Raw genomic sequence first — 26,669 nt, 5'->3', positions numbered from 1 at the left:
GAACCAAGCTACGGCATTTGCGAAGATTACGACATCGTCGCTAGTGTGCTGTCAGTTCGATTATACATAACATTTAGATTCAACTACAGAGTCGGGATTTGTCAGTATAGGTGTTCATCACGAGCGGCCGTCATAAGTTCATAACTCAACTGAGAGCTAGCTCCCATCGCAGTACAAACAACCGCCCCCAGCGGCTTAACGAGCCACCGCGAGATGTGCAGGCGCAGATACAAGCAACGACGCATTGTTGCCGGGCCGCGCCAGCTTTCGCACCATTGTGCAACGACGAGGTGTGCTGCAAAAATCGGTTAATGCAATCTTTGTTTGTTTACATCCATTTACCGAGCATTATGGAATATTCTTACTAAATGCGAGATTCATTATTATGTCAGCCTGCATCAAAAACTTGTTTAGCAAGTTCTAACTCTAGCTATGTTTAAAGCCATTGTGGTTTTCGCTCGCTCGATGAACTAAGTAAACAATAAGTGACATTAAGTGCGGGATATTAAAATGCCATTCCTGCAATGTACCGATACGCGAGAGACACGGGCGGCCATATTGGATTACTTGCGCGTGTCGCTCCGGTTACATTGCGCACGCGACTCGACCACACGCGCGCCATCTAGCGGGGCCTGCTTTGAATATTGAATGTGGCTTACCAGATTACCTGACATGTGCAAATCTGTGAACTGGTGTCCACTCAGTTGTTAATTACACAGACACTGATTAGATTCTGATTCGGGTCTGATAGGAGACCATCTAAGTAGAAAATAATCTAGTTAGGCCGTTACTAACTGTAAGAAGACAATTCTTAGTTCATGTAACAATTTTTTTAATAATCATGACCAACTGATAACTAGATCAAGTGAATATTCTTCGATACCCAAAGCACAAAATTAGATACTTTGTTACACACTTGTGTCACTGGACGCCTCAAAGTGACATTTCATTTTACGCCGCTAAAAGGTCGTGGTCCTAATAATACGCTTTCAGGTACTTTCAAAATAGAATATTTAAGGCACGAGTCAATTATTGTTATTGTATCAGAAAATACTTCTTTCGTGTTTGTGTAAGGATAAATAATTATCCTTATTTTCTTAGGGGAAAACTTTGTGAGCGTGTTACTCCCCGGGCGTAATGCTCAAATATTAACAATGGAAATATTAAATTTCACTTCTATGCAGACGTAGGTCTATTGTTGATGAATGTCGCTTTGTACGGCTGTGTATGCGGTTTTGTTACGTTTGATATTGTTATTGATATCCACTTAGATAGGAACGGTTTTCCGGATTAGGTACCTTTTGATTTTTACATTTTTATTTTGTGATCTAACTTTATTATTCAATAGATAAATGGTATGGTAGTGAGGAATTTTGTGTCTGTTCAAATTCCATGAAATTGTAGTTCATAAACTTTTGCATAATGCATACGTAATTGAAGTGAATTGAATAATAATTCTCGATACTGAATACATACGTTATAATAGTATTGTCGATAAAACGTGTTCTGTATCTTATCTGCTTAAGAATGATAATCCTATTGCCGCGAGGAACGAAGGGTTGTGCCGTTCTATCGCTCGAGGCTACAGCACTACTGTTGAATTCATCAAGCCACTCATGCGAACTATTTGTTAACCCTAGTAAAGCTAATACCATTTCACATGATAATATTTTCAAACAAAATAATGAAAATACATAACTGTTAAAACTTTAACAAGTGAAAGGAAAATAAGGGGAAAAAATTGAAAATATAAATCTGTTAAGTACAACAATTTATTTCATCAAATGTGTGCGTTATACGCACAATTGTTTGATGAAATGAAATAAATGTGTGCGTTATACGCACACATTTGATGAAATAAATTGTCAGGTATTAAAACGTATAAGAAGAGAAAACGATTATATTAATATGCATACTACACAGCCAGAATTATTCAAAGCTCCATGTATATAACTTACTAACAAAGGTATAAATAGAATTGTTTTTCAATTAAGAAGTTATAGCAATCCGAATTTATGCTTACATATAAATTTATAGACAGTGGCTCAAATATGAATCCTGTACCGCAACAAGCTAAGAAACTCCCTCAGGATCTCGGGATCTAATGTAGCACAATTTGCAAACACAAACCATACTCCCTTCAACTGAGGTGTTGAAAATAGAATTAAAGATCTGGATACTAAAGCTTAAATTCCTTTGTTTGCTGGTGTCGGATAGGTCAGTTTGGCTCGCAGAGGTAAAGTAAAGGGGTAAAGTGAGACAATCGTAAAGTTTAATAATAATTACATTCTCAACTCTCGTCGCAGGTTGTGCGCAATAATTAACCGCTCGGAATTACTTAGCTGAAATAATTTAATGTGACGCACGCCGAATTGTTCGCGTTAGTGTGCGCGTGGCCTTATACAATGTGTGGATCCGCCAAGTTGTACTTATTTATAAGGGATTCTTCAAATAGAACCGGAGTCAACTAGGCGGTAGTTTATAGGCGAGCCTTTCTTTTCTCTCTAATTAAAATCGTCGTTTTCGATTAGACTTTCACATAGTGTTAAACTAGGTACAACTGAATTTATTTCAAAGAGTGTACGTTTTCGAAAATTATGAAGTTAATCATGTAGCCGAGGGAGGAAATAAAAAAATCTCCCATCCCTTTAATAAACATGGTGGTATCATAGCTAAGTGCTCTTAATATTTAGGCTCCGTGTAACCCGTAACCCAAGGACATGGGAGTAGTTTCCCGAGCCAAGAAATGAGATCTACAGTTGTTAGTTTTGATAACGTCGTCCCAGCTCATGTTATAGTGGTCGTATTTTGTCTCCATGGGGTGGAAAGTGAACGCTTGTACTGGTAATTTACATACGGAATTACAAGCCGGAATAATATGTTTGATAGTCCTGTTTATGATTTGTTTTATTTGCATCTGTTATTTCTAACTTAGCATTATCTAACCGCTCTAAAAAATGCTCCCAGCTATTTTTTCCACTTCCTCCATTAAAAAGAACTTGCTCCATTATTTTTCATTAAAAACATTTCTAGCAATTTCTATTCCCATTGCAGATGGGGAATTGAAATAAAATAAGTCATAGCGTACACCTGCCCGCGACTCGGAGGAGCATTAATATTCTTTATATGCAGTTAAATTTAGGTACGCCGCGGAAACATCGGGAAGTTTGCACAAAAATGAAAAATTACCGGTCAGGGAGCGGCGACCGCAAAAACACCGCATAAGAAACATCTAATGAAAGCTTAGAGCCATTCGCATAAATCTCCCTTACATTTTTAATACCAATATATCCGGCGAGGGGAGCATCCACCGGGGAAAGAAAATGTGTAGTCGAAAAACAAAACATTCGCGGACCTCCGCGTTTATATCTTATTTAAATACCACCAGATGTTGTCCGCTTATAAATGTGGATATTTTTTAATCGGTGCCTTACCAGAGACATAATGGTATCAGCCGATCTGCCGTCAGCTGGTATGTAGATGTACACAAGTTTATCGTGTTCGGTGGCTAATTTAAAAATCCCTCTCGGAAAAGTATTCCCGTCGGCCGGCCCGTCATCTCGCCTCGGCCGGTTGATATCTCTTTTGACCCGTATATTTTTTATTCGCTTCGTTACCTAAGCTTTTTCGTATCGTATCGAATCTCGAGGAGTCGTGTAGTCTCATTAAAATAATACAGGCTACCGGATAATCTTATCCGGTGTGTTTCGATCGCAGATTGGGTGCGCGTGCGTCGATAACACCACGAGTTATTCAGACAGTGCACGCTCGATACGCTACTACTTTTTAATCCATTTTGCGACGACATCTTCATTATTTGTACCTTTAACGTAGTAATAAGGCTATACAAGAGTGGCAAGGTTTACGACGCTCGTCAAACCTACGAGTCGGTAGCGACATACCAAATGCAAATCCCTTATAATATATTCATAAAATTATGTGTTACACATGTATGACAAAATCTTCCCGTCGAATAAAGTAGTACTAGCAAGTGTGTTTTTTGTGAAGGGCATTCGAGTTTTGCCTTTTAAAAAGTACTCTTATTTCGTATTATGTAGGGTGAAAATTTGCGTGACAAAGATGAAGCAGAAAAAGATTTTACGTTCTAAATTTCACACATAATAAAGGGAAGCAATTCTTATGATTATTAGCGTGGAGACTGCGGGAATAATCCTCCGCAGTGACATCGCTGTGTGACATAAGCCGGAAAAATCTAATAACAATAAAATAAAATTGCTGCCGGTTTGTAAATTCAAAAAAGGCATAGGGAAGAAAATTCGTTTTCCGCGCCATGACAACCATTACCGTTACTTTGAATTTACCTTTTAAGAGGATCGTCAATTCAGTTAATGTGTTTATACTTAATCTATAAGTAGGGATGCCCGACTCCTGTATCTCTGGCCAAATTTTAATCCGCGCATAAAAGATTCTGTATAAATCATATCAGGCGTCTTTGTTAAAGCTTTAAAAGTGCTTAAATCAACAATATTCGTGAGTAATATTTCCTTATGCTATTACTATTAAAATTTCACCTTAAGACTGTCGGAGTCTCCCGTTTCAAGTTAAAACGTCCAAAGGTAGTCGGGAGGGTGATCTGAATGCATACTTTTGTTTCCCAATTCAAAGCCCCATTTCGGTCGCTTCCACCGCAACGCTCGTTTAAATTATTTTGCCAGTTTTGAGTCGTAAATTTCACGAAGACTTTAATTGTTATTTTAACTGCAAGCTCAACTTCGTGTTCGCGATGTCGGGGGCTGTGAAAATATGTCTTAATTCGTTCACCCTATGACTTACCGTTTCGTTCTTTGTACTTAAGTTATTTCACAGACAAGTAATAAATTCACAGTTTTGTCTAACACCTTTTGAATTGTCCTTACTTGTAGCTACTAACGATATCTTTATTCCGTCTCAATCATATTATTTAAACCCAATCAAAACGTAAACGTAGAACATCTCTGAGGAGTCGTTATTATAAGTAACTTGACTTGATCTCGTACACACAGCATATCTCAAAGGGCGTCATATTCAAAATTTAAATATTATTGTTGTTTTTGCTGAGTGCACTGAAATAGAAGAGAAATAGAATTTATACCCGCGACCCTTCGCGACTCGGGAATCACATTTGACTGCCGGCAAAAAACAATAAAAACCCACTTGACTCATGTCTTCCCGTTTCTTTTAAGTATCGATTATGATTATCAGCTAATTACTTACCTTCGAAACATTATTAAATTGCGTAATCAAAATTGATCCTTTTGTTTATGGGTCTCGATCCTTTCAATCATCTATCGACCATTGAGTTTCGATATCATAATAATTGTCCATAATTATATATTCCCTTGAGCGAAGCGCATCGTTTTTATTGTTATTTTATTTATAAAGTAATAATTTTTTCGTCGGACGCAAGTCGATCAGGTTTTAAATTTGATTGATCCGATATAAAGATCGATTTAATAATCGAGTGTTCCGCTTGTGTTTTGGTTTTCTCTTTTATCGATAAACGTTTTCATAGGAACGGTTTTGTATTGCCTTCTTAGTGTCTGTGTTCCGATGATTTATGGGTCGCTAATTTTGATATAATCGTTTTTATTTCATTCGATTTAGGATAAGATATTATTATTGTTAAGCATTCAATAATGACTCGTATCGAGACTGTTGAGCAGAGTAATCATAGTAATCGATCGATATGAGGCATCTCTGTGGCTATTGTAAAACAATACAGAGATACTTAGATGGTCGCTAAGTACGCAGGGACCACCGGGAGCACCTTTTGTTAAAGCTCTTCTACTCGCAAATCGCGAGATGCTGAGATACGGCGCATACCGACGCGGGCCCTTAATGGCCATCCCTCGACAAAGGTAATTTACGTCTCATGTGCGAAACCACTCTTAACTAAAAGCCCCTTAAATTACAGTATACACCGGGATTGATTCGAAATTAATCTCGCAACCGATGCGGTCTCGAGATTGACGCTTTTTGTTCATAAAAAAACTGTTATAGATGTTGTGGCAGGGGATTTATGACAAATCGATAAAAATAAGCACCTCCTCCTTTTGAGGTTGCTAAACAAGTTGTACGTTGCGAGAAAACTGTGTAGTTTTTTTATACAAACTATTTAGATGATTGTGCTTTCCATGTAGAGGCTTGTAAATAATATTTACGATGATAGACATTGATTCAAATCGATATTTCGTGATACATAATCTGAACACGAGTGCCTTCGAAACCCACGAAGTGTTCGAGGCCAAAACAGGGTTTGAATAGTATATATTAGTAACAAACGATGAGTAAGCCAACGTTTCAATTTACAAGATCACAATCCGAGATAGCTATTGTGCGATATTCATACATATATCTCGGGACCTTATTATAAGCTCTGGTTTATCGCAAAGATTTTTGTTCGTCGATACGGCGCATGAGCATCGACCGGGCTACCTCTTTGCTCGTATGTTCGTATCATTGTAGATGCATATCTGTGGTCACCAGTTCTTTTGACGCGTTGAGAATTACTCGTAATTGGCTATATTTGTTTGTACTTTGTTTTGGTATTGCCAGATTCCATTTTGATTTTTTAAAGGAAATCTGACTAAGAGTTATGAACGTCTTAATGGTCTAGATTTCCTTGATTTAAGTCTAATTTAACTTCATTACTAATTCAGCGATTTCCACCACATCGTCTCGTAAATCAATAGCCAACTTCCTGCAACTAAATCAACTCAATTTGAGCATAACATTGTCCGTACATAACTATTATCAGATACGTTGGTAGCAGCGGTTCTTAATAGACTGTTACCTTACATCGAATCTGTGGGAATAATTAAAACGCTAACGGAATTATTAAGCGAAACTGTTCGCTGTATTGAACAAGATAGTTGCGGGACCGACTTGATAACATGGACAATGTTTGGTAGTTTATTCATACTAATGTAGATATGATAAGTAGGTAATACCTATTGATTTTATTTGTGAAGACTCTGCCAAAGAGATTTACGTATTTTATGCCCCGAAAGTACCTACAACAAATAGTAATTTATACAGAGTGTTTTAAAACCTGGACACCTGGTAGTTTCAATCAAACCAAAAATATGAGAATGCCACGGTGTCATATCTGCTCTATTAATTTGCGTCCCACCGAAATTGTTAAAATAAAGCTTATTCTAAATTCTAAAACAACAGCAAACATCACACACAAACGCTCACGCTTCCCCGCCGGCTCTCAGCCATATTTTCAAATTAAATCTTTCAAGTAATGCGCTGCAGTAACCTTAGGTGCTAACAACGCGAGTTAATCAGCGAGATCCCCTTACGACCACCATTAGGTACCCGTAGCTTAGGCACCTAATTGAATAAGGGACCAAATTAAACTGTGAGCGGGCATGACCTCTTTCTATTCAAATTCGACTCACCAGTGACTTTACATACGTATGGCGTGATATTAGACGCTTATCGATGCTGAGATTAACCTGATTGAAAGCGGGCCTGTTTATTTACATTTAGAACGTGACTTATAAGGTCTTAGTTAAGTTTAGGGGGTAATAGTTTTCTGAAAGGAGGTAGTTTATAAAGTGCGATGAAGAATTTTTTCTCAATTATGGCGACTTATCATCCAGACGTATGTTATCTTATAGAATATCTTTCTGCATATTTTTGCCGGTCCCTAAAAAGGGCATAATTCAAATGCAATATTACAGAACAATTTACTGTTATAGCGCTATTATATAACTGAATAAGCAAGCTTGCATACATGAGCATTAAATGTAGGTAAGTGTATCACCTGCAGCCAATTAGTGTCTGACATTGATCTATTTATACTTAGAATTAATGGCAATAATAGTTTTATAATTTGCTGCTAATTCGTTAGTGCGTGAAAATGGCATTGAGCTAAAACTGTAATGTGTCATCATGGTTATAATGAAATTGCGTTACAATTAATTATATACTTTATATTCATGCAATTTCAGTCACCTACAGCACATTTGAAGCCTAATGTATCTTTAAGTTTAAAGTTAGACATTTTATAATGAATCTCATCAATGCAATTATTATTAAACAATCAATCGAAACATTAAGCATTGACTATAGACGGTAAGGTACACACAAATAGGAAGTTCCTCCCCTAATCATTTCCGTCAGGTTAGGTTTAATTGAAAGTTATGCAAATCTCTCAATTCGACTCCTTCACAATAGTACCGGGATTCCGAATGAGTTAATCCGTGTTTATGCTCCTAATCGGCCCCTAGCTGAAGGCCTTGTTACCGGTTTAGCTCACTGTTAAATTTATACAATGCCTTTGTACACAATGAACCATTTATTTAACTTAAAATGTTGTTTATGCTAACATTTTCTTTTATTGGATTTGTCTTCTTGAATTTTACGATATTGATTTGTTAAAACAATACAAAAGCTTAAAGCTTAACATAGTCACACATATTAACTTGTTACTGTGATTTTGACATCGATTTTTGTTATTGTTGCAGCTGAATTAAAAATGGACGTTTTGAGGGAACGGGAAGTGAAAGACAACCTCGAACGGCAACTTCTCGACGAGCAGAAAATGAGAGGTAAGTTATATTATATTACTGTCAATATCTAAATTCAACCAGTTTGCGTAGATTCCAAAGGGTTGGAATACTCACTCTAGTCTTAAATATGTGAAAGCCGTCGATAACAAGGCAAGGATTCAGTAAAGAACAAATAGGGCTTAATTTGAACACGTCCATAAATCACGGTGGAATGGTGCGCGCCGCATTCGCCACAATTAACAGGAGATCTTGTTACGAGACCATTGTCTTCCTCCTCGCCGCGTTATTTATTTCCAACATTAAAACTATTATTTTCTCATATTACACGGCGTGCCTTATGTTGCCAATTTTCTTTCCGTGCCACCGACCCATCGGCGCCTCTTCCATAATTGTTTATGCTACAATGTGTTGTGGGTGTTCAATTAATTCCATTTTTATACGTATTTTCACACGTTATAACCTCACACCGTCTCTTATTGTTAATGTTATCTATTTGTTTCTGTACTTTCCCAAGCCCGGTGCTCGCGTGTTCCAACGTTTTCTTCGATTTATAGGTTCATTGATAGTTTTATGGGTTCCTTTGACGTCTACGTAATCACCATAATTATGCTATTTATTAAGACAATTTTGCTTCGCTACATTGAAGGTTTAAATTTGTTTGTGGTATAAACGACGTACATTTATTGCTGTGGGTCAAAGCTACCATAATTGGAAAATGTGTACAGCCATAATTCGTAATCTGTGGAATTACAATAACTTTGCATAGTGTAAGCACAGAGTAGATAGAGTTCGTCATGATATCGATGAAAGAAATGAATAGTGCGATATCATTGCACAGGGCTAGTCCAAACAAACGTAAAGGTTAATTCGAACATAACACAATACCACCCTTTCTTCGCCAGTACAACATGATGTCAGCCAGTAAAAAGAAAACCGACAGAATGGAGGTAACCTTTGTACAAATGTCAGACGACATGGCAACGGTGAACTGACGCCTTGAGACAAAGGGTTTAATTCTATTGAAGACAATACGACGAGCCATATTGAGCTTTACACTTTAAATAATAACGCGTTAATTCGCATCTTGTCATCGCTGAGAACGATTTTACATGTCACAAACGACATAAAGGTGGCGTAGGTATTTTATCAAGGTAGACATTTCTCTTGTGTTAATGCAATATAAATTTAAATGTTAATAAAGGGACGACAGGCCTGCGAGCTTGCCGTTGCGTATAATGAAAATAATTATTGCTTCTGAAACGCGTATTATAATATATGACCGCTTACAGCAAACTACAAAATTGTGACTAATAATCTGTAATAATGTGCATAAAACTGGGTGCTTAGCCAGTGTAAATTGTACAGTGTTTATAGTAGCTGTGAAATCGCTGCTAATGGGTTTCCTAGACTATTTGGCGATCTTCGATCTAGTTTAAAAGCTTTTTGACAACTTATCTAGTCGTGCTAACACCTTTATCGACTGCTCTTCCGTTTTGTAATCCGACATTATTAGGAAATGCATTTGTAGCCTGCAGCCAAGCATTTTCTCGTACATGTTGGAATAGTAAAGTCGTATATATCATTGTAGCAGTACAATTGTACAAAGGGTGTCTGAAGCTCGCTTGCCAACAGGTGTCGAGCACGCCACCTGTCACTTCTTATAATTACTATCTTCTATTGTAATAATGTTCAGTGAACCGTAATCTAGAAGAATCCCGCGCATTTATGCAAAATGTGATCTAAAAACGTTTGCATTTAAGACTAACACGCACACGATGCGTGGGATACAGACACATGCATAAGATTTAATATTTTGGCTGTGGTATAGGGGTAAGTAAGTAGAACAGCGCAACAAAGAGGGAAATGGAGGCTCCATACATAATTCACACGGTGAATGAACTCGATTGCGACGTGAGCAATACTGTTAATTGCCAAAAACCAATCATCAGATAGCGGTACACGCGTCGACGCTGTGAAATACCACTTTAGTTACAAAAGCTCGCACAACCAATAGTGGTTCATGGAACCTGAGATGAATAGTCACCGCTCCCGTGGAATTTACCACTCTTTATTACATTCTGTTCAATCTCTGACACATTTTAACTCAACAATCCTGAAGTATGGAACAAAAGGTTCAGGCATTTGATACGTTTGCCAAGTCTCATAAAAAAAAAACGAAGATGTAAAACTGCAGCGATCGAGTTCGGAAATATTGCCTTAGGATGATTAAAATGACCGAACTGTGTAAAATTGATCGATAATAACAGTGAAATGGCTGATCGCTTATGAAGATAAGATGGATCTTAAAATTATTTCATAAGGAATAGCCTCTTGGCTGATTTCTATCGATTTAATAGAATACACAAATACCGAAGTGACTTTAATCGAACTCATTAAATAAGTACAATTAGAATGGGTTACCACACAAATATAGCGGTAGTATTCCAGTTGCAAAATGGACGTGTTTGTGTTTCAGCAAAGCACGTCTAATAGACTGAAAGTTACGTGCGATTCTAGAGCAAGTGGAATATACCGGCTACCGCGATCCAATAACAATCAATCAGGCCCGTGGATCGCAGTACACCATGAAAATTGGAATAGAGCCGACGAGTCTAATCAACCTTCGCGGGCCGCGTCCATTCATAATAGATATTGTATTGAATAGTCCAGTATCGCATGGGCATCTAGCGCTTTCGTAATGCACAGCGATTCTATTTAAATGGCGTACTATGCGGTAATCTGTGTAATTAATTTACTATTGAAAATTAGATTTCATTGGGTAGCCATTTGTGTAGATTTTCTTATTGATTTGTTTTTTGTTAACTGTAACATAACATACTTGCAGAAAGATTGATTTCTGGCATACTTCAATTAACTGTCGGTTTTAATTAATCTGACACCGAATTTTCAGGTAGACAATAGTTGGGTTCCTTGTAATGCTTACTATTTCATTTTGATATATTCGTTTATAATTGAGTCGGACTTTGCACCCTCGGAAAGGGACACCCTTCAGGGCGCTCCTTCATTACCGAAGATGTTATGAGCTCGAAGGGAAATCGGAAGACTTTCATAGTTCTCGCCCTATGATTTCAAGGCGTTCCGGTCATGGCTTCAACCTTTTGAAAGCAGGGACGCAATTAGAAACGTCCTTTCAAATTTTATCCGCTATCTTTCCGCTTTTGAGACAGTATTTAAATAATATTTAACAATAAACAAGCATTATTTTTTCAATGAAAATGTGAATGATAAACTAATACTTTAAGACGACGACCAAATCTCAATAATTTTTCACCATCCAAATTACATGCAAATGAACTATCAACCATTGCTACAATATCATCTAACATCGCATCATAACTTGCCATCCCTTTATCCAAATACGTCCCTGTCCCCCATGCATCCGAGACGTAAAGGAGTTGCTATAATTCTCATTGTGCTCGAGATTGCGTAATTAAATAACATGTAGCCTCAACATTACAGGCGTCTTGAAAGGGTACGCAATGGAAATGTTACGCCAATTATGCGTACATTATGTCCGGAATGGAGGGTTATCGATGCCTGTTAAAGATATTTCTCGGAATTGAGGAATTTGATATTATACATCTTCTGTTGGCTTCGTATGTTGTGTGTACGTAAATGATATGTAAAGGCTTGATTTCATTTTGTTGGTCCTAAATAAAAGGGCCTTTAAAATACTTTATAACCATTCACCTTATTGTATTTTTAATCCTGCAATCCTTATTTTGTTTTTCTCACAATATTTTTCAGATATATTACCGTTAAAGTACCTGAAAGATAAAATAAGTAGGTATAATAAACTCACGGTGCGATGTCATCAATCCAAAGGTCATTATGAAACTCATCGTACTCTCCGTCATAAATAAGAATTAAATGACAACAAAGATTTATAAGTCGATGCTTATAGATGATGGACCATCGTCTTGTAATTGCTAACAATTACCATGATTGTTGCTTGTTACCTGTATAATCTATAGGAGTTTAAAGAAACAATAGTCTTACTCTCACGACAATCTTTAAATCAGAAAATTTGAGAGTCATTTGACCGCTATGAATACACAATATACAGTAGCAGATTTTCATTAGCATATTGTACGTGAATGTACATCAAAGCAGTGTTAGCAAACGGACATTTGACGTAGTAGCCCCTGCAAACATTATCACTGGCGGACAGTCGAGTGATCAAATTCAAATGAAATCGTTTAACAGGCGTACAATCGTATCAACATACGTCAGTAGTCAGTGCGATCTATCGCCGAGTGCCCTCCCCTGCGATAATTGTATTAGTTCATACATTTCAAATATGTACGATGACTGGACAATCATTTGTCCGTGTCACTGTTATAGTGAGGATTTAGTTCATGATGTTGGCTTTGTTTTGACTTTTGATATTTTTTGGCTTAACAGATACTTAGTGCGAAAAATATAGAGTTTTGACATCCTTTTGACGTGGCATGCTTTTATGTATATCCTCTTTTAATAAAATAGACAGCATCACACGCTTTATTACTAGGTACTTCATTAATATTCCCAATGAACACCACTAATATTTAGATGCAACCAATCAGTATAGCAATTTGGCGTCCTTCAATTCGGCTGCACTGTGGCCTTAATAGATACAATCTGTCGAATGCGCATTGGACGTCGGTGCTATTGTGTGAACCAGACGGAAGCCTCCTATTACAGCCAGCGGTACGTTTGTATAGCCTAACTATGTTACCAGCCATTTCAATTGTTGATAAATCGCTGCAGATGTATGGGAATTGAACCTTGTGTGTGCTTGATTTAATATTATTGGTAGGTCTGTCTTTGTTATATGATCATTTTGCATATTATATTAATCAAGTCTTATTCAACATTCGAACGTTTCCGGCATCTTCTATAGCCTCATCTTCATCGCAACCCTTTAGGAGAATCAGTAGGTATTAACATGTAAGCAACGAAAAAGAATCCGCAAATGAAGTCGGACTTCTCATAAAAATGCCAGCGATATCTCACGCGGAGAGTGGGAAAATGAAAAAATATTCAGAGTACACGGCGAATCCTGACCGCGAGGCGACGTGCGACCCCGCGCCGACGGACCTGATACGAACCGTGTACGGAATTCAATTACCGAAAACACTTACACACTTTTTAGGGTTCCGCATTGGCTCTAGTACTTAAAAGGACAGAGGAAGAAGATAATACAATCGTGTTCTTGTACTAAATTGTCGTTTAAAAGCATGTAGGTACCTAGTTAAAAAAATCGAATAGAAATTAATGTTTTAAATTGGTTATGTACGGAACTGAAATAAATAAGTACCTAATATATTTTTGTCTGATATTAACCGAGAATAAAATATTGAATAATACACGATTTGCAGCAAGATAATGCTTTAATTATGTACTGAGGAACAATAATCCTGTAAACTGACAGTAATAAATAACGGCAAATTAAATGAGTTCCGAAATTAAAAGAAAAACGTTTAATGAAATTATAATGAATCTTCGGTCCAGGGGCGCGCTCACACTTGGCAGGTTTTTTGCAAGTGTGAGGTCTGGTAGAAGTTGCCGGCGCTACAAAGTTTTCGTGGGCCACTTTGGGTAAATATTTACACAGGAACGTTGCTTCGGCGGTTTCGTTCAGTTTTTTTCTTGGCTCCACTGTGGCCGTGGAAAAATTGTTTCAATCTGTTTGTAGCTTCGTGCTCATTATCCGCCTCGTTTCGGTCTTAGTTCTAATTTGAACATTAACAGGCCAAGTTTTGTCGAAACTTTCGTTTCTAAAAATATTTTCAGTTTCAGTAAGTTTCGGCAGCTTATTTACCGATGTGCCGAGACGTAATGGTCAGCTTCACCGTGACATATGTTAACACCAGTATCGTATAATTCCTTCATCAGGTCTGTTTAATTCTTCGCCATACTTGCGAGTTCTTATTACGGGCGCGGTATCCACTACGTGACATTTTTCCTGATACGCATGTACTCTAGAATGCAGGACACGCTCCCGTTACTCCATGATTGTATCTGTGGCGTTCCACTACAGATTCCAAAGTAAGTCTGGGGTTAAGAAAAAATATAGAACAAAAGGAATTAATTGGAGCTACAATCTTCTTGGTTCACCTACTTCTCGTTGAATTATATGATCTTATGATTCATTTGAATATATTCAATTTTAAAAACCATTTTTGGAAATAAAAAAGCTTTTTATAAAAGAATCTAACAAATGAATATAAAATGTGATTAGTGTAGGTCCCGCGGCTGTTCTCGTGAAATGAAGCGCAGTATGAGATCAGCGCGCGGAAGTAATGGAAATGATTAGATTTCACCGACTGGTCAGTTCCGAGTTCCGAGCCAATGCATCCACCTAAGTCTATTATACATTTGAAAAATACATTCCATTTCAGTTTAAAATCTTCTAAATTACATTTGTTTATATTCAATCACGTGGGTTGTTCAATCCCTTTACCTCTGAATGTTTTTCCATTCCACGTTTTATGAAAGGGTTGTGCGTACAAATTCAAATTGTTGTCTCTGTAAATTGTAGATTCTTTACATTGAACATCTCCAACTGTAGAGAAGTACCCTATAACTTTGTGAACAAGTCCGGAATGGTAGGTTACACTAAAGGGCGGCAAAGACGTTGAAACGGAACGCATAGCATTACACATTTCACGGCTAAGTAGAATACGATGTTTGGCCCGTGCCGTTGTTCCGATGGACACACCAATTGACTACCTTTTAAGAACTAGCTCTCTGTCCTCTCCTTATCGGGATGCTGTTGGCTGTAGTGCGTCTAACTTCTTTAATTTATCTTGTTTGTTTCCCTGATAGTAGTATTGTTCGAGTCTCTTTTGGTTCTCTTTGGGTTATTTGTGAAACGTTTAAAGGCAACTAGAATGTTCAAGTTGACTTGCCCGCAAATATTCAGTGAGATATCGAATGCAGTGTTGCTGCCTTTGTATGATGAAAACATTGTTTGTTTTTTCTTCAAGGTGGTGAAAATGGTAGCCGATTATATTTAAATTAAAACAGTGCACACTATCCAAAGATAGGCGTTTTATAATCAAGAAAATAGCAATCCACTACATGACGTTTAATTTAACAAACCATCAACATTCGTTGTGAGATAACGAAACGGAAAGCCGACGAAGGTTTCACAATGTAAGCAACCTTGTAATTACCACTACTGTAATTATAAACTTGTAGCAACACATCCATACAGGAACGACGCTAATCAAGACCCTATTCAGATTCATTACACCTAAGAGAAAAGCAATAAATATAACGTCCTAATAAAATCTCGCACAACATAAGAAATAATAATAAAATATTACAAGAGCCCGAGATTTTGTCTAATTAATTTTGTATATACGTAGTGTGGGGCTGCGATGTCTTGGGAGTAACATACAATGAGTCCGGAAAACCGAAGGCGAGGTGGTAACAAGATCCACCAACGAGCTAAATTAGAATTTATGATTGTATGTGAAATTGTTAGAACGGGTTTCAATGTATATTATAATGTTTCCTCGTAATAAGATGGAGTCGAAACGAAGTTTAGCGGCAAATTACCTAATGAACTTTATAATTATATTGTATGTATTGTTGTGAAAAACAATAAACCACATTGGCATTAGATAAGAGCTGGGATTTCAGAGTCGGTGTCATTTAAATACAAATATTACTGAGGAAAAAAAAATTGAAACAACAATCTTAATCTTAATGAAACAAACCAGTTTGTAATTCAAGGAAGGTACACTGAATCGTGACCCACAACAACGTACCTAATTCAATCAAGTACCCAGTCAAAACTAAACCAAACACGGCTGACCAAAATCACGACAAAATTTCTTGGATCGGGGCAGCCGGTAGTGCGACGCGGAGTCAACACGGCAAGAAGTGTCGCGCTGGCGTGTCCAGTCTCGATTATACAAGTGACTGCACGCGTCGTGAGCCAGCTCGCCGTGTCTGTAACATGATACTAAACTTGTCGCTTTTAACTGTAATTATAATTCTCTAGCTTTGAATACGATTAGCAGAAAGTTTTTGACACGCCTCTCCATTGCGCTTCGGTGGATTGATTGCGGAATTCTGGGGTTGCTTTCGAAATGCGTTACTGTTAGTATTTGTTGAAGTTTATTTTGGTAGAGAAAACATTTTTTAAACATATACAAGGAATTGTAGGTAAACAAAACTGGGCTATAATTATAATCTTCATTATATTTATAGAATTTAGCATGTGAGAGAGCCCGTGTACACGCAATCAACAATTAATTTATAATCAAAACTATTTCTGTATTCAAGCAAGTTGAGTACAAATGAACAAATTTAGCAAAATTTAAGCTACAATTTCCAAATTGCCCACCGGAGCGTATGAACTAGTGAGGCGGAGTTGCGTGTTAGCGCCAGACCACTGGGAGTTAGAACTCTGTTCAAAACTGGCGGTCGGCGACACTGGAATGAGTCAGCCGGCCACCAGGCGAAGGTAATGTGAACACTGCCCACCCGTGCGCCGGCCGCGCTGCGAAATACGGCTCACGAAAACTGGCCCGATGTGTAAACTTCGTCACGACGACCGCCACGGTGACACGGTAGCCACTTCTAGTCAAATGTTACTATACCTACATCTATGTACCCTAATTCATCTGGTGAATAGCAAGATTTGGAGCTTGTCAAAAAATAAGTATTAATACTATCGCAATAACGATGCTTGAATTTAACATCATCTAAAATCAACCAAAGGATAAAACGTGACTTGATAAAATCCAGCACAAATATTAAACCGAAACAATACTAATCGGAGAAAATTGGCCGCCAAAACATCCCCTCGTAAATCCGATTCACTGCAATAACAACATCAAGTAGATTTATAATTATCGGAAGAGCGTTTAAGTCGCGTTTTAATTATAGAAACAAACAAAAACAGGAATCTCTAATGTCTTAGTGGAGTTTCAGAGTGAGTCGGGACTTTAATTCCCAACTCTTTGTTGTGGAAATAATTTTCTTGAACAGGGTGAGGCCGGCGTTTAGGAGATCGGAAGTCATAGCAACAATCGGCGTAAATCATGACGATTGTGCACTTAACATTTAATTGACCCTCGCTGTTATGAATCACATTTGATTTAGTTGAAGAGGTCTTCTTTCGCGGAGATATAATTTTAGGGAAAGAAGTTATTATGCTATTGCTCTATACTGCTATTTAGTAATACATTTCCTCAGTGGAACTCGTACAGTTGCATTTCTCTCACCGCATTTAATTCAACCAGAAATGTAATAAAATTCAAATAATCAATTGTTCTATTTATAGTAAGTACTTAGTTGCCAATTCCACCCTTAAAACAGTATAGGCTGCAAAACTATATCAAAGACTGGCAAATTATTTTAGGAAAGTTAAAAAGGAATTGCCTCACCCCCAGTTGTCGGTACGGCACTCACCCCGGACATAGGAAATTCAATAATAATTGAACTTGGTGGCCGGCGCACCGCATCCGGTGTCTCGGGGAAATCGCTTATTGATCACAAATTTTACACCATAGTAAACGCTCAGTCTTAAAATGGTCAAGAAATCTTGTTTACATGTCAGACAACATCATAAAGGCAAGTCGATAATCGATTGAACTATTCGAGAAGTAGAAAAGCACAAAAGAATCGACAATAAAACCCGACACGTATTCGAAACAAGTAAAGAACGTGTTTACGTAATTATAGTGATGCAATTAAAATCGACACGTCTGCAAACGGAGAAGTGGTTCGATTCAGGGAACATGTATCAATGCATCGAATGCACGAACCGATTGTAACGATTGTCGATTGCGGGCTAATAAATTGTTTACGTTGGCCGGTGTGCGATCATTAAGATCTTTGTTTACGGCTCGACCACACACGAGTAACAGACATCGATGAAGCCATACGCTGATTTCATTGCAGGATATCGTATTAAAGTTGCTGCTAATATCATATTTACTGCTGCCACTGTTAACTTAGTGACAAAAATAGACTTCCGGCATGAGCCAGTTGAAATTCTTTTGTTTATTGCGGAGTTATGTTTCAACAACAGTCAGTATGTAAGTTAAGTTATTGCGAAGTAACTTTTTAAACCAATAGTTATTAGCTTGGTGTATATGTTTAGATTCTTTGAGGTAAAGTTTCATTTCATTCAGCATCTACAACAAAATTCATTTACTACACCCATGCAAAACCAATTCTAATCCAGCTCACTGCTCAATAAAACGTAAAGATGAATCCAAACTTATTAACATTAAACCTGGAAAATCGAACTCATTGAAGCTTTCATCAATAAAATCAATTCTATTCTCGTCAGCGCATGAAAGATGGTTCCATTTATATACTCTCGTCTGATTTGCGATGAAACATTCGGTTTATGCGCTCAACTGGGCTTAGCTCGTTTTATCGACTTATTGCTTTTTATCGCGGAATCATTTGCTTGTTTATTCGATTTCGATGTAGGCAAACGATCCTATCGCAATGATAATATTTAGACGTTTATAAACAGTTTTAACTATTCGCTGAAATGTTCGTAGTTGAGCTTTTCAACAGTTAGGGTAAACTCGTTAGAGATGGCCATAGTTTTATCTAGACATAATAAAAAAAAGAAAAAGTGTTGTTACAACCAGTCTTTTATTCTTATCATAATTAACAGTTATTAGTCTTGTAAAAATCAACGACAAATATTTTTTTATAATTCAAAAACATATTAAAAAACAATTTCTAAAAAAAAATAGAATTGGCCATCTCTCCCGGGGCTTCAGGGTGAGTTGGCCATAGCTATACGGGATAGATGACCAGTACTTGACTTCCCTTTTCCCTTCCCTTGTCCTGAAATTCGGCTTGTTTAGCATCTTTTTTCTTCTTCTGTCCACATTTGGAGCACATATCATCAAACTCGGTACAGTTTTCATGTCCTGTCACCTGTCACAAATAAGACACTGGAGCCACTCTTCCACAAGACGAGTCTTATAATAATTTTCTCCGCATCCAGCGCAGTTATCTGCTTCGTTTTCTTTATCTTCTTCATCAGATGTATCACACAATACTGGTTCACTCAGATCAGAACTGCTTTCGCCTTACAGCTTTCCGTTTTCTATTCTTATTTGTATCAGTCTTCTTATCTTTGGGTTTAACCATTTTTTTTTTTGTGAATCTTCACTCCAAAAACCACGAGTGGCTATGGCTTTTCTCTGATACTTATTTGGCATCTGTAACAAAACATAAAACGCATAATATCATTTCAAATAACAAAAAATAATATGGCTATCTCAACCTGAATTTATGTGGCCATCTCTCCTTCTTGTGCGGGTGAGATGCCCATATCAATTTTTTGATTTAGTTAAGCATTAGCAGGCGCCATTTTAAGGTTAAAATAGACGTTAATATTTGATAAACATAATAAACTAAGCAAACATTGAAAAAATGCAATAAAAAGTAGTACTACATGATGATATATGAACACACTATACAATTTTTGCAATACCCTGTAAAATAAAAGTTTATTTACTTACTTTTTAACATAAATACGCGCAGCAGCGTCGTCGCACTGTGTTCCCGAGCGTGGCGTGCGGTGTACTGACTGCATTGTAGAGCCATCTAGCTATGCATGCAAAAAAATAATTCGATTGGCCATCTTTCCCGTATGGCCATCTCTAACGAGTTTACCCTATCTATTTTCGAATTATTACCGCTACTTTAATTGTTTACCACAAATAAAATATTAAACTCGTTATAAAAACGAATGGTATCCAAAACTTGTTAAGGATTCACAACGAATCCATCAATTGAAACAGTAGCATTTTAAAGTTGATCATTTTAGGTCTAATCCGTCATATTGCAAACAGGGACTGGCAAAATGATACAAGCGTGTAATTTAATTTTTTCGGGCACCAGACAATATTTCGACGAAAATGAATTATCTCCTGCCCTTTCGATGTAAGTACTACATGTACACGACTGGGATAATCAAATGACGTGGCCCGAAATTGATTCGTGAAAACCTTTCCCCATCATTTATCGCTGACCAACCAATGCAGAAAACACGACCTTTATGAAATGCTATTTGTATGTTAACTACCTGCCTACAATATTTCAAAGTTAAATTTAACTTTGGAATAAATACATTTTTTACTGTACTTACCTACATAACATACTTACCAGTAAAGTAATTAAATTCATGCGCAAAAAATAAGCCTTTAAAAACAACCATGGTTACTTTGGTTTATGAATTAAATTGATTGTTAAAAAATTGAATACAGACAACAGACTGCTCTTTGTATAATTGCTTGTGACTATGGAAAACATTAAACGTCATATTTCATGATTGCGACATGTTTTACTGATGAGAAATTTATGTAAATTATTCTGGAAATCAAGTTAGGGCTTTCTCACACGTAACACATATTAAACTGAACTATTAGCAACTAATATCATAAATTGGTTACTAGAATCACTCCGCAAGAACAGCTCTGAAATAATTCTTAAATCTAATTAGCAGCAGATGTTAACCAATTGGGAAATCCAACGAATAAAACTATCCGATCTCATGATATTAAACTACCCATGTAGCAAATCAATCAGAGTAGTAATACAAATTGATTTCATCTCGAGTACCATTCATCACGTGGCCGCCCACGCTTTCTTCACAAACAGTGCTCGCTCACAAACAATCGCCAATACAATTTAATTTAATAAACTGTCAAAAAGCTGCCAGTACCTGTTAGTGTTTACAAATGGACCGGACATACGTTTTCCGCCTTGGTTTCCCGACAGGGGGCGTTGGTTCGCACCCCCATGATGAATTCACCTTTTATTTTGTCCCACTTGACTCAATTGAGAGTGATTTTTGAGCGTGAATGGGCAGCCTGCGTAATTTGCCACTGACAGGCAGAAATGTGCATTGAAAGCTATAAAAGGTTCAGACCAAACTCAATCAAGACCGCTTTCCCGTTTTACTGTTTGATGTATAAAATGAAATTGTTCGTTCATGTTTCCTGTGAAACAATCTCGCTTGCAAAAGGTTAAAATATGTACGTCTTCATCGTATCGCTGTGCGAATCCATTTAAGTTTCATAGACAAAGTTTACGCCAGCAATATTCCATAACAAGACTTTGCAAAATCTTAGCGGACCATTTGAGCAGTGCCCTCACGAATAGTTAGTAGACAATAAATTATTTAATAACCCCTCGGTTCCGAGTGCGGGCCGTGCACTTAATCTGGGCGTACATATGAAATCACCTCTTTAGAAACAATTAATGTGGCCGTGATTAAGCTGGGAATACGTTTGCGAATTGTCGTTTTGTTATTGCGGGTACATGCTAATTGGAAATTTGACTTATCAAAGAGACATAGTAAAGATACATTTACTGTGTGTATGTTTACTGCATAAATAGATGCAGGATCTGAAAATTAATTAATTGCAATTCATTCTAATAAACAGATGTGACAAACATTTCAAAAGACAGAGACGCATACATTTATTTATGAGTTAGAAGGCTTTGTGTTTCAAAGCTTGGAAGTGTCATCTGTAATTATGTTCCCCGAGTGACCGACTACGGTGACCGGTGTCAGGTGGATGCTAAGCAGTTTATCTCATTCCTAAGACGTAGGGTTGCACCTTTCGTACTTATGCTCATAAAACTTAATGTGCTCTACTAACGGTGCTCTTATCAATTTATTTTTAATTAAAAAGAACTTGGAATTAATAAAAACATTCTTTGCTCACCGACCCATAGCGCTAGAAACAATGGGTCTATTATGATAATAGTTAAAGTTTACTTTTTAAATAAATTTATTTGTCCACTTCGGTAACTTACAATGATGGAATAACCTTATTAATATGTATCTAAATTATATAACAAAGGGTAATACTATACTGGTAGCCTCTCTGATTACCTACCTGGTAGGAGAAACTTGTTCCAGATACAATGATGAACACGAGACACTTCAGCTCTGAAAGCAAGTTGTGCTCCGTTTAAAGCTCTTGGTAGTTTGTAGGACTTCCACGGGCATCGCTCTACTCAATACCTATCCTTTACTCTAAAACAAACTCATATCAAGAATATCTTGCACAAATACAACCGGGGTATATTAAAGACAATACTATCCATGTGAATACGAATATGTGACACTCACGTGCAGTCATCAATTTAGCATCTCAGAAGTTTTAATTTCCCCCGAACAAAATGCGAGAAGGGGTGTCCCATTTGATGTCCAGGGTCGATGAAGTTCGAACGCTTTATTACTGTGTCCGGCTTTAAGTGGGTGTAAAGTTTCAACACCCTTTGATTTACTTGCAGCGCGGGGAATAGGTGTGCGACGGATCGAACCAAATTTGTTTGAGCGTTGTCTTTTTCCATTGTAACTCGATTTTATTGCGCACTGGTTTTGTTTTTGCTTTACATCACTCGTCTGGCCAATCTGTCCCTCATTTTATTGGTTTGCCTTTCGCTACCAACATATACACAGAATATGTGATGTGATGATCTTAAATGACCCTTAACAGCGTTACAAGGGAATATCGGGGACAATGCTAACCGCATAATGGCCCAGCAATTATTACACTAATACCTTAAAGGACCACTTTAATCCCCTAATCGGAAGCCAAACTAACGTGGTGCCGTCCCGCATAGAAATATCTTAAATTGGCAACACGGTCCGGCGGGCCGACCATAAAACATCTTAATGAGTACAGCCAGCAGCTGCGGACCCCTATATTGCCGCTCTCATATCCATGCAAACTACCCACCGACGACGTCTTAGCGGCCTTACTTTCCTCCTCCTTGTTTACAAGTCGACAACTAATTTGCTGCAATATGTGCATAGGACAACATTACGGCGCTATCTCCTGCGTGCGTGGCTTGCATACATTTGCTCCTTGGTCGCCACAACAAGGCTGTTCCGACCTGACCCTTCACTCAACCCTCCTATATTCAAATTCAGCCCGGACCGGCCATTTGGACGCGGATTTGTTATAAGATTAAAGGAAGATTTCACTTGTGAAACAATATGGCAGCCGATTTACATATTTCGTTTCCTTATTAGTTTCGGGATATTTGTTTTGGGGCTAGCGAATTTACATCCACTGACCGATTAAATGGCCCTTAGGCGTCTTTAATGGGGGTGCCGCGTGGTCGTTGTTGGCCTTAGCAAATGTGTGCTTATGCGTAATTGAATATTTTATGGGCTGGACCAAATTTAGTGCGGAACTTTATTGATTTCTCATAGCTGTAAACGCTTCTTCGCGGAAATCTAATTTTATTCTAATCGCAAAGTGTGTTTATCCATGCAGAGAAAAATAAACATTCCCTCTCACATTCTGCCTTTTCAGTTTGCGAGTGTGTTTATCGTTTGCATTTATCTGTTGACTGTTTTTATTCCGCGGTTGACATTTACCCTCTGTTTCAACAAGCCGGCTATTCCGAGCTCGTTTCTTTCATTCGCTGTACGAGTGCTCGCCTGGCATTACCTCTATTCACGTCGAGATAGCTTCACTTAGTTTCCTCTTTTTCAGTGTGGACGGGTTAATTTCTGCATCTTTATTATTCGAGTGGCCGGTGTATGGGAGTAGTGTAGTCTGTCTGGTAGCGTAGATTGTGTGGCGGAAAGCAAACTTGAATTGTTGGGTCGCCGCCGCGTGGAGGTAATGAACGCACGGGTGGGACATGCTGAGCTGCTGGAGGCGTCTGGTTGGAGCGAGAGGTGTGCGGCAGGGGGAGGGGGTGGGTGCAACGCGTCCTGTATGCACAGCGCCGCTTCCGCATTCGTTAATGCAAAAGCGAGCACAGACTTCAGGTGTACATTTTCAGCGCTTGTGTGCTTTATACTCGATGTTAAGGCGTGCGTCTTTGTGCAATGCTGAGCCTTAATTATTATTACATTTTATCTTCTCTACTCTTCAATACACTCTCCACACTGTGAGCTTGGGTAATAATATATCAATTTAATCTTCACGAGCTTCTACATGCTGAAGCAAATTACGCTAAGATTATTCAAAACACTACACGGTCTGTTCGTATACGTTGTTTGCCTTTGTTTCTCTCTTTTCCATTCCTCTCCCTTTTAACGCAAAACGTATAACCGGCGGCTTAACAATTCATTACTGCATTCGTTCATTTCAGCTTCATTAAAATCGCATTAGGATTAATTTTTCTCGTCCCCATTTTAATTCGCAGTTTGCTAAGGGGATCTCTGGCTGGACGTAGTGCAATCATCCACTGTCAATATTTGTTGTGTTTTGTCTACCTGCGCCCGTGTGTTTTACGTTATTGCTTGGAAATTGCTAGTGGCCACTTATTATTACTAGCTTCAGTGTTTTACTACTCTATCTTTTTTTACGAATAAAAGAGTTCTCAGCACCACTTGTTTTTTACTAATTAATTATTGCGAGGAGCCTCGTGTTTCATTAGTTGCTCTTTGTTTATCTGCATATTGGAATTAATAATCATTAATGTGTCGATAAGTGTCTGTTCATATTAGTACCTAATGTAATTATAGTCTTTATTAGTGATACTTATACCTTGTTTCTGTTTATTTAAGCAAAAAAAGAAACTAAACGTAATGTACGTTTATTGTTATTAGCTTTCAGCAGAATTCAAATCAACATCTGTAAATAGATTCTTCAATTAATTACGTAGTTATAACATAGCAAGTCGTTAATTTTGATTAAATAAAATAACCGATGACGTATGAATGGTGTACAATTACGACCTCAGTTATATGATAATAAAATGCCACAATAAAATTACTCAATGACATACTGGTCGAACACATTTGATAGTTTGTTTAAAAAAATAAAGTCGTATTTTATGTTAAATAAACATAGCCATGCTTCGTGCTCCATTATACACATGCGCATATCTTGCGTCGGGACTGGTTACTAGAACTTTAGATATTGTAAATCGATATTTCATTTTCAAATCGATGCACTGAAGCCTCACGATACATTCGCACGCGATACTCACGACCCCTGCCAACGAATATCTACAATATTATTAATTCAGGCATATTAATAAAAGGTGTCATGTTACGACCACACTGATGTCGCAGGAAGCATGGCCCGATGAGCCATTCCGACGAAAATAAATACCTACAGTATTCGATCCCGAACTGCATCGATTTTTTACTAAGAATCGATTACTTTTTATTTCATCTGTCCGTCCTAATTTTTACCGGCGCGTTTGATAAGTATTATGTTACTGATGTTGTGACCCGGTTTCGAAAATACAATATTTTATATAGAAACATAAATAAACAGAGGGTGATCAACGTTTTTATATGCAATAAAAGTTAGTATGGCGGATGACAACTCGAGCGAAGTGTCGACTATTTTCCGGACACAATCATCGTTAAGTCGACACGACTATTCGGCATATTTTTATGGACAATTACTCGAAATATAGGTACGTTAGTGATACTTAAGTAAAATACAGATATACATAATTCAAATGTATCATAAACAATGTGAAAAGCTGACGATTTATGTTTTGATATCTCGTTTATTTTAAGGAATCTAGGGACCCTTCATGGTAGTTTGTAACTCACTACAAATATTTTACTACCTTTTGTTCCAAGTAATTACGTTAATATCCATGAAGCGTTTTATCCATAATAAGTACTATTTTTTGTGTAAATTCTTCATTTTTAAAGCGTCCGAAATGACTGTAGTAGTGCCGGGGGCAGGCAATATCGAGAATCGAGCATTTCACGGTCGGTAAGTTCAGCCGTATCGATACGGATATAATAACCAGTGGAATGGTAACTATAAAGAGAGATTGTATTTTTTACTAACGTCGTAAGAAGTCGGAATGTCCGACCGGCCCTTTGATCGGTTTGATAAAAGTGCTTGCGATCTTCTTTTCTTATTTTTTTCATAAAATTTCCCCCGTACCTTTATTGATATTTTGTAAGTTTGAAATGTACGATGGAATGCTATGAAATGTGGTAGCAGTTTACGTATGTCTGCGTGTACATGTATAACGTCAAGTCCGATGTTGGGTGGCAAAAATATACGGTTTTATCAGAAGAGGTCATTCCCGACTCATAACTTAGATCCCCACTTGTCTGACAAAAACAATAATCCATACAGTTTTGAGGAAAATATTTATCTATTGCGACACCCGCCCCATAAATATCGTGCTTAC

The 26,669-nt window shown here is 37.6% G+C and overlaps 1 protein-coding gene across 11 annotated transcripts in view; it reads left to right on the top strand.

Annotated features, from left to right (window-relative positions):
- Positions 1 to 26,669, top strand: part of LOC124629656 (dachshund homolog 2) — a 133,074-nt gene that overhangs the window by 93,977 nt on the left and 12,428 nt on the right. For all 11 annotated transcript variants that reach the window (XM_047163162.1, XM_047163168.1, XM_047163167.1 and 8 more), the window contains one exon: positions 8,478 to 8,561. In XM_047163162.1, coding sequence (XP_047019118.1) covers positions 8,478 to 8,561 — 84 coding nt within the window. The remainder of the gene's footprint in view (positions 1 to 8,477; positions 8,562 to 26,669) is intronic.

Source organism: Helicoverpa zea, chromosome 4, assembly GCF_022581195.2.
Source record: "Helicoverpa zea isolate HzStark_Cry1AcR chromosome 4, ilHelZeax1.1, whole genome shotgun sequence".
NCBI lineage: Eukaryota > Metazoa > Arthropoda > Insecta > Lepidoptera > Noctuidae > Helicoverpa > Helicoverpa zea.
This window is presented reverse-complemented; position numbering and strand designations above follow the sequence as displayed.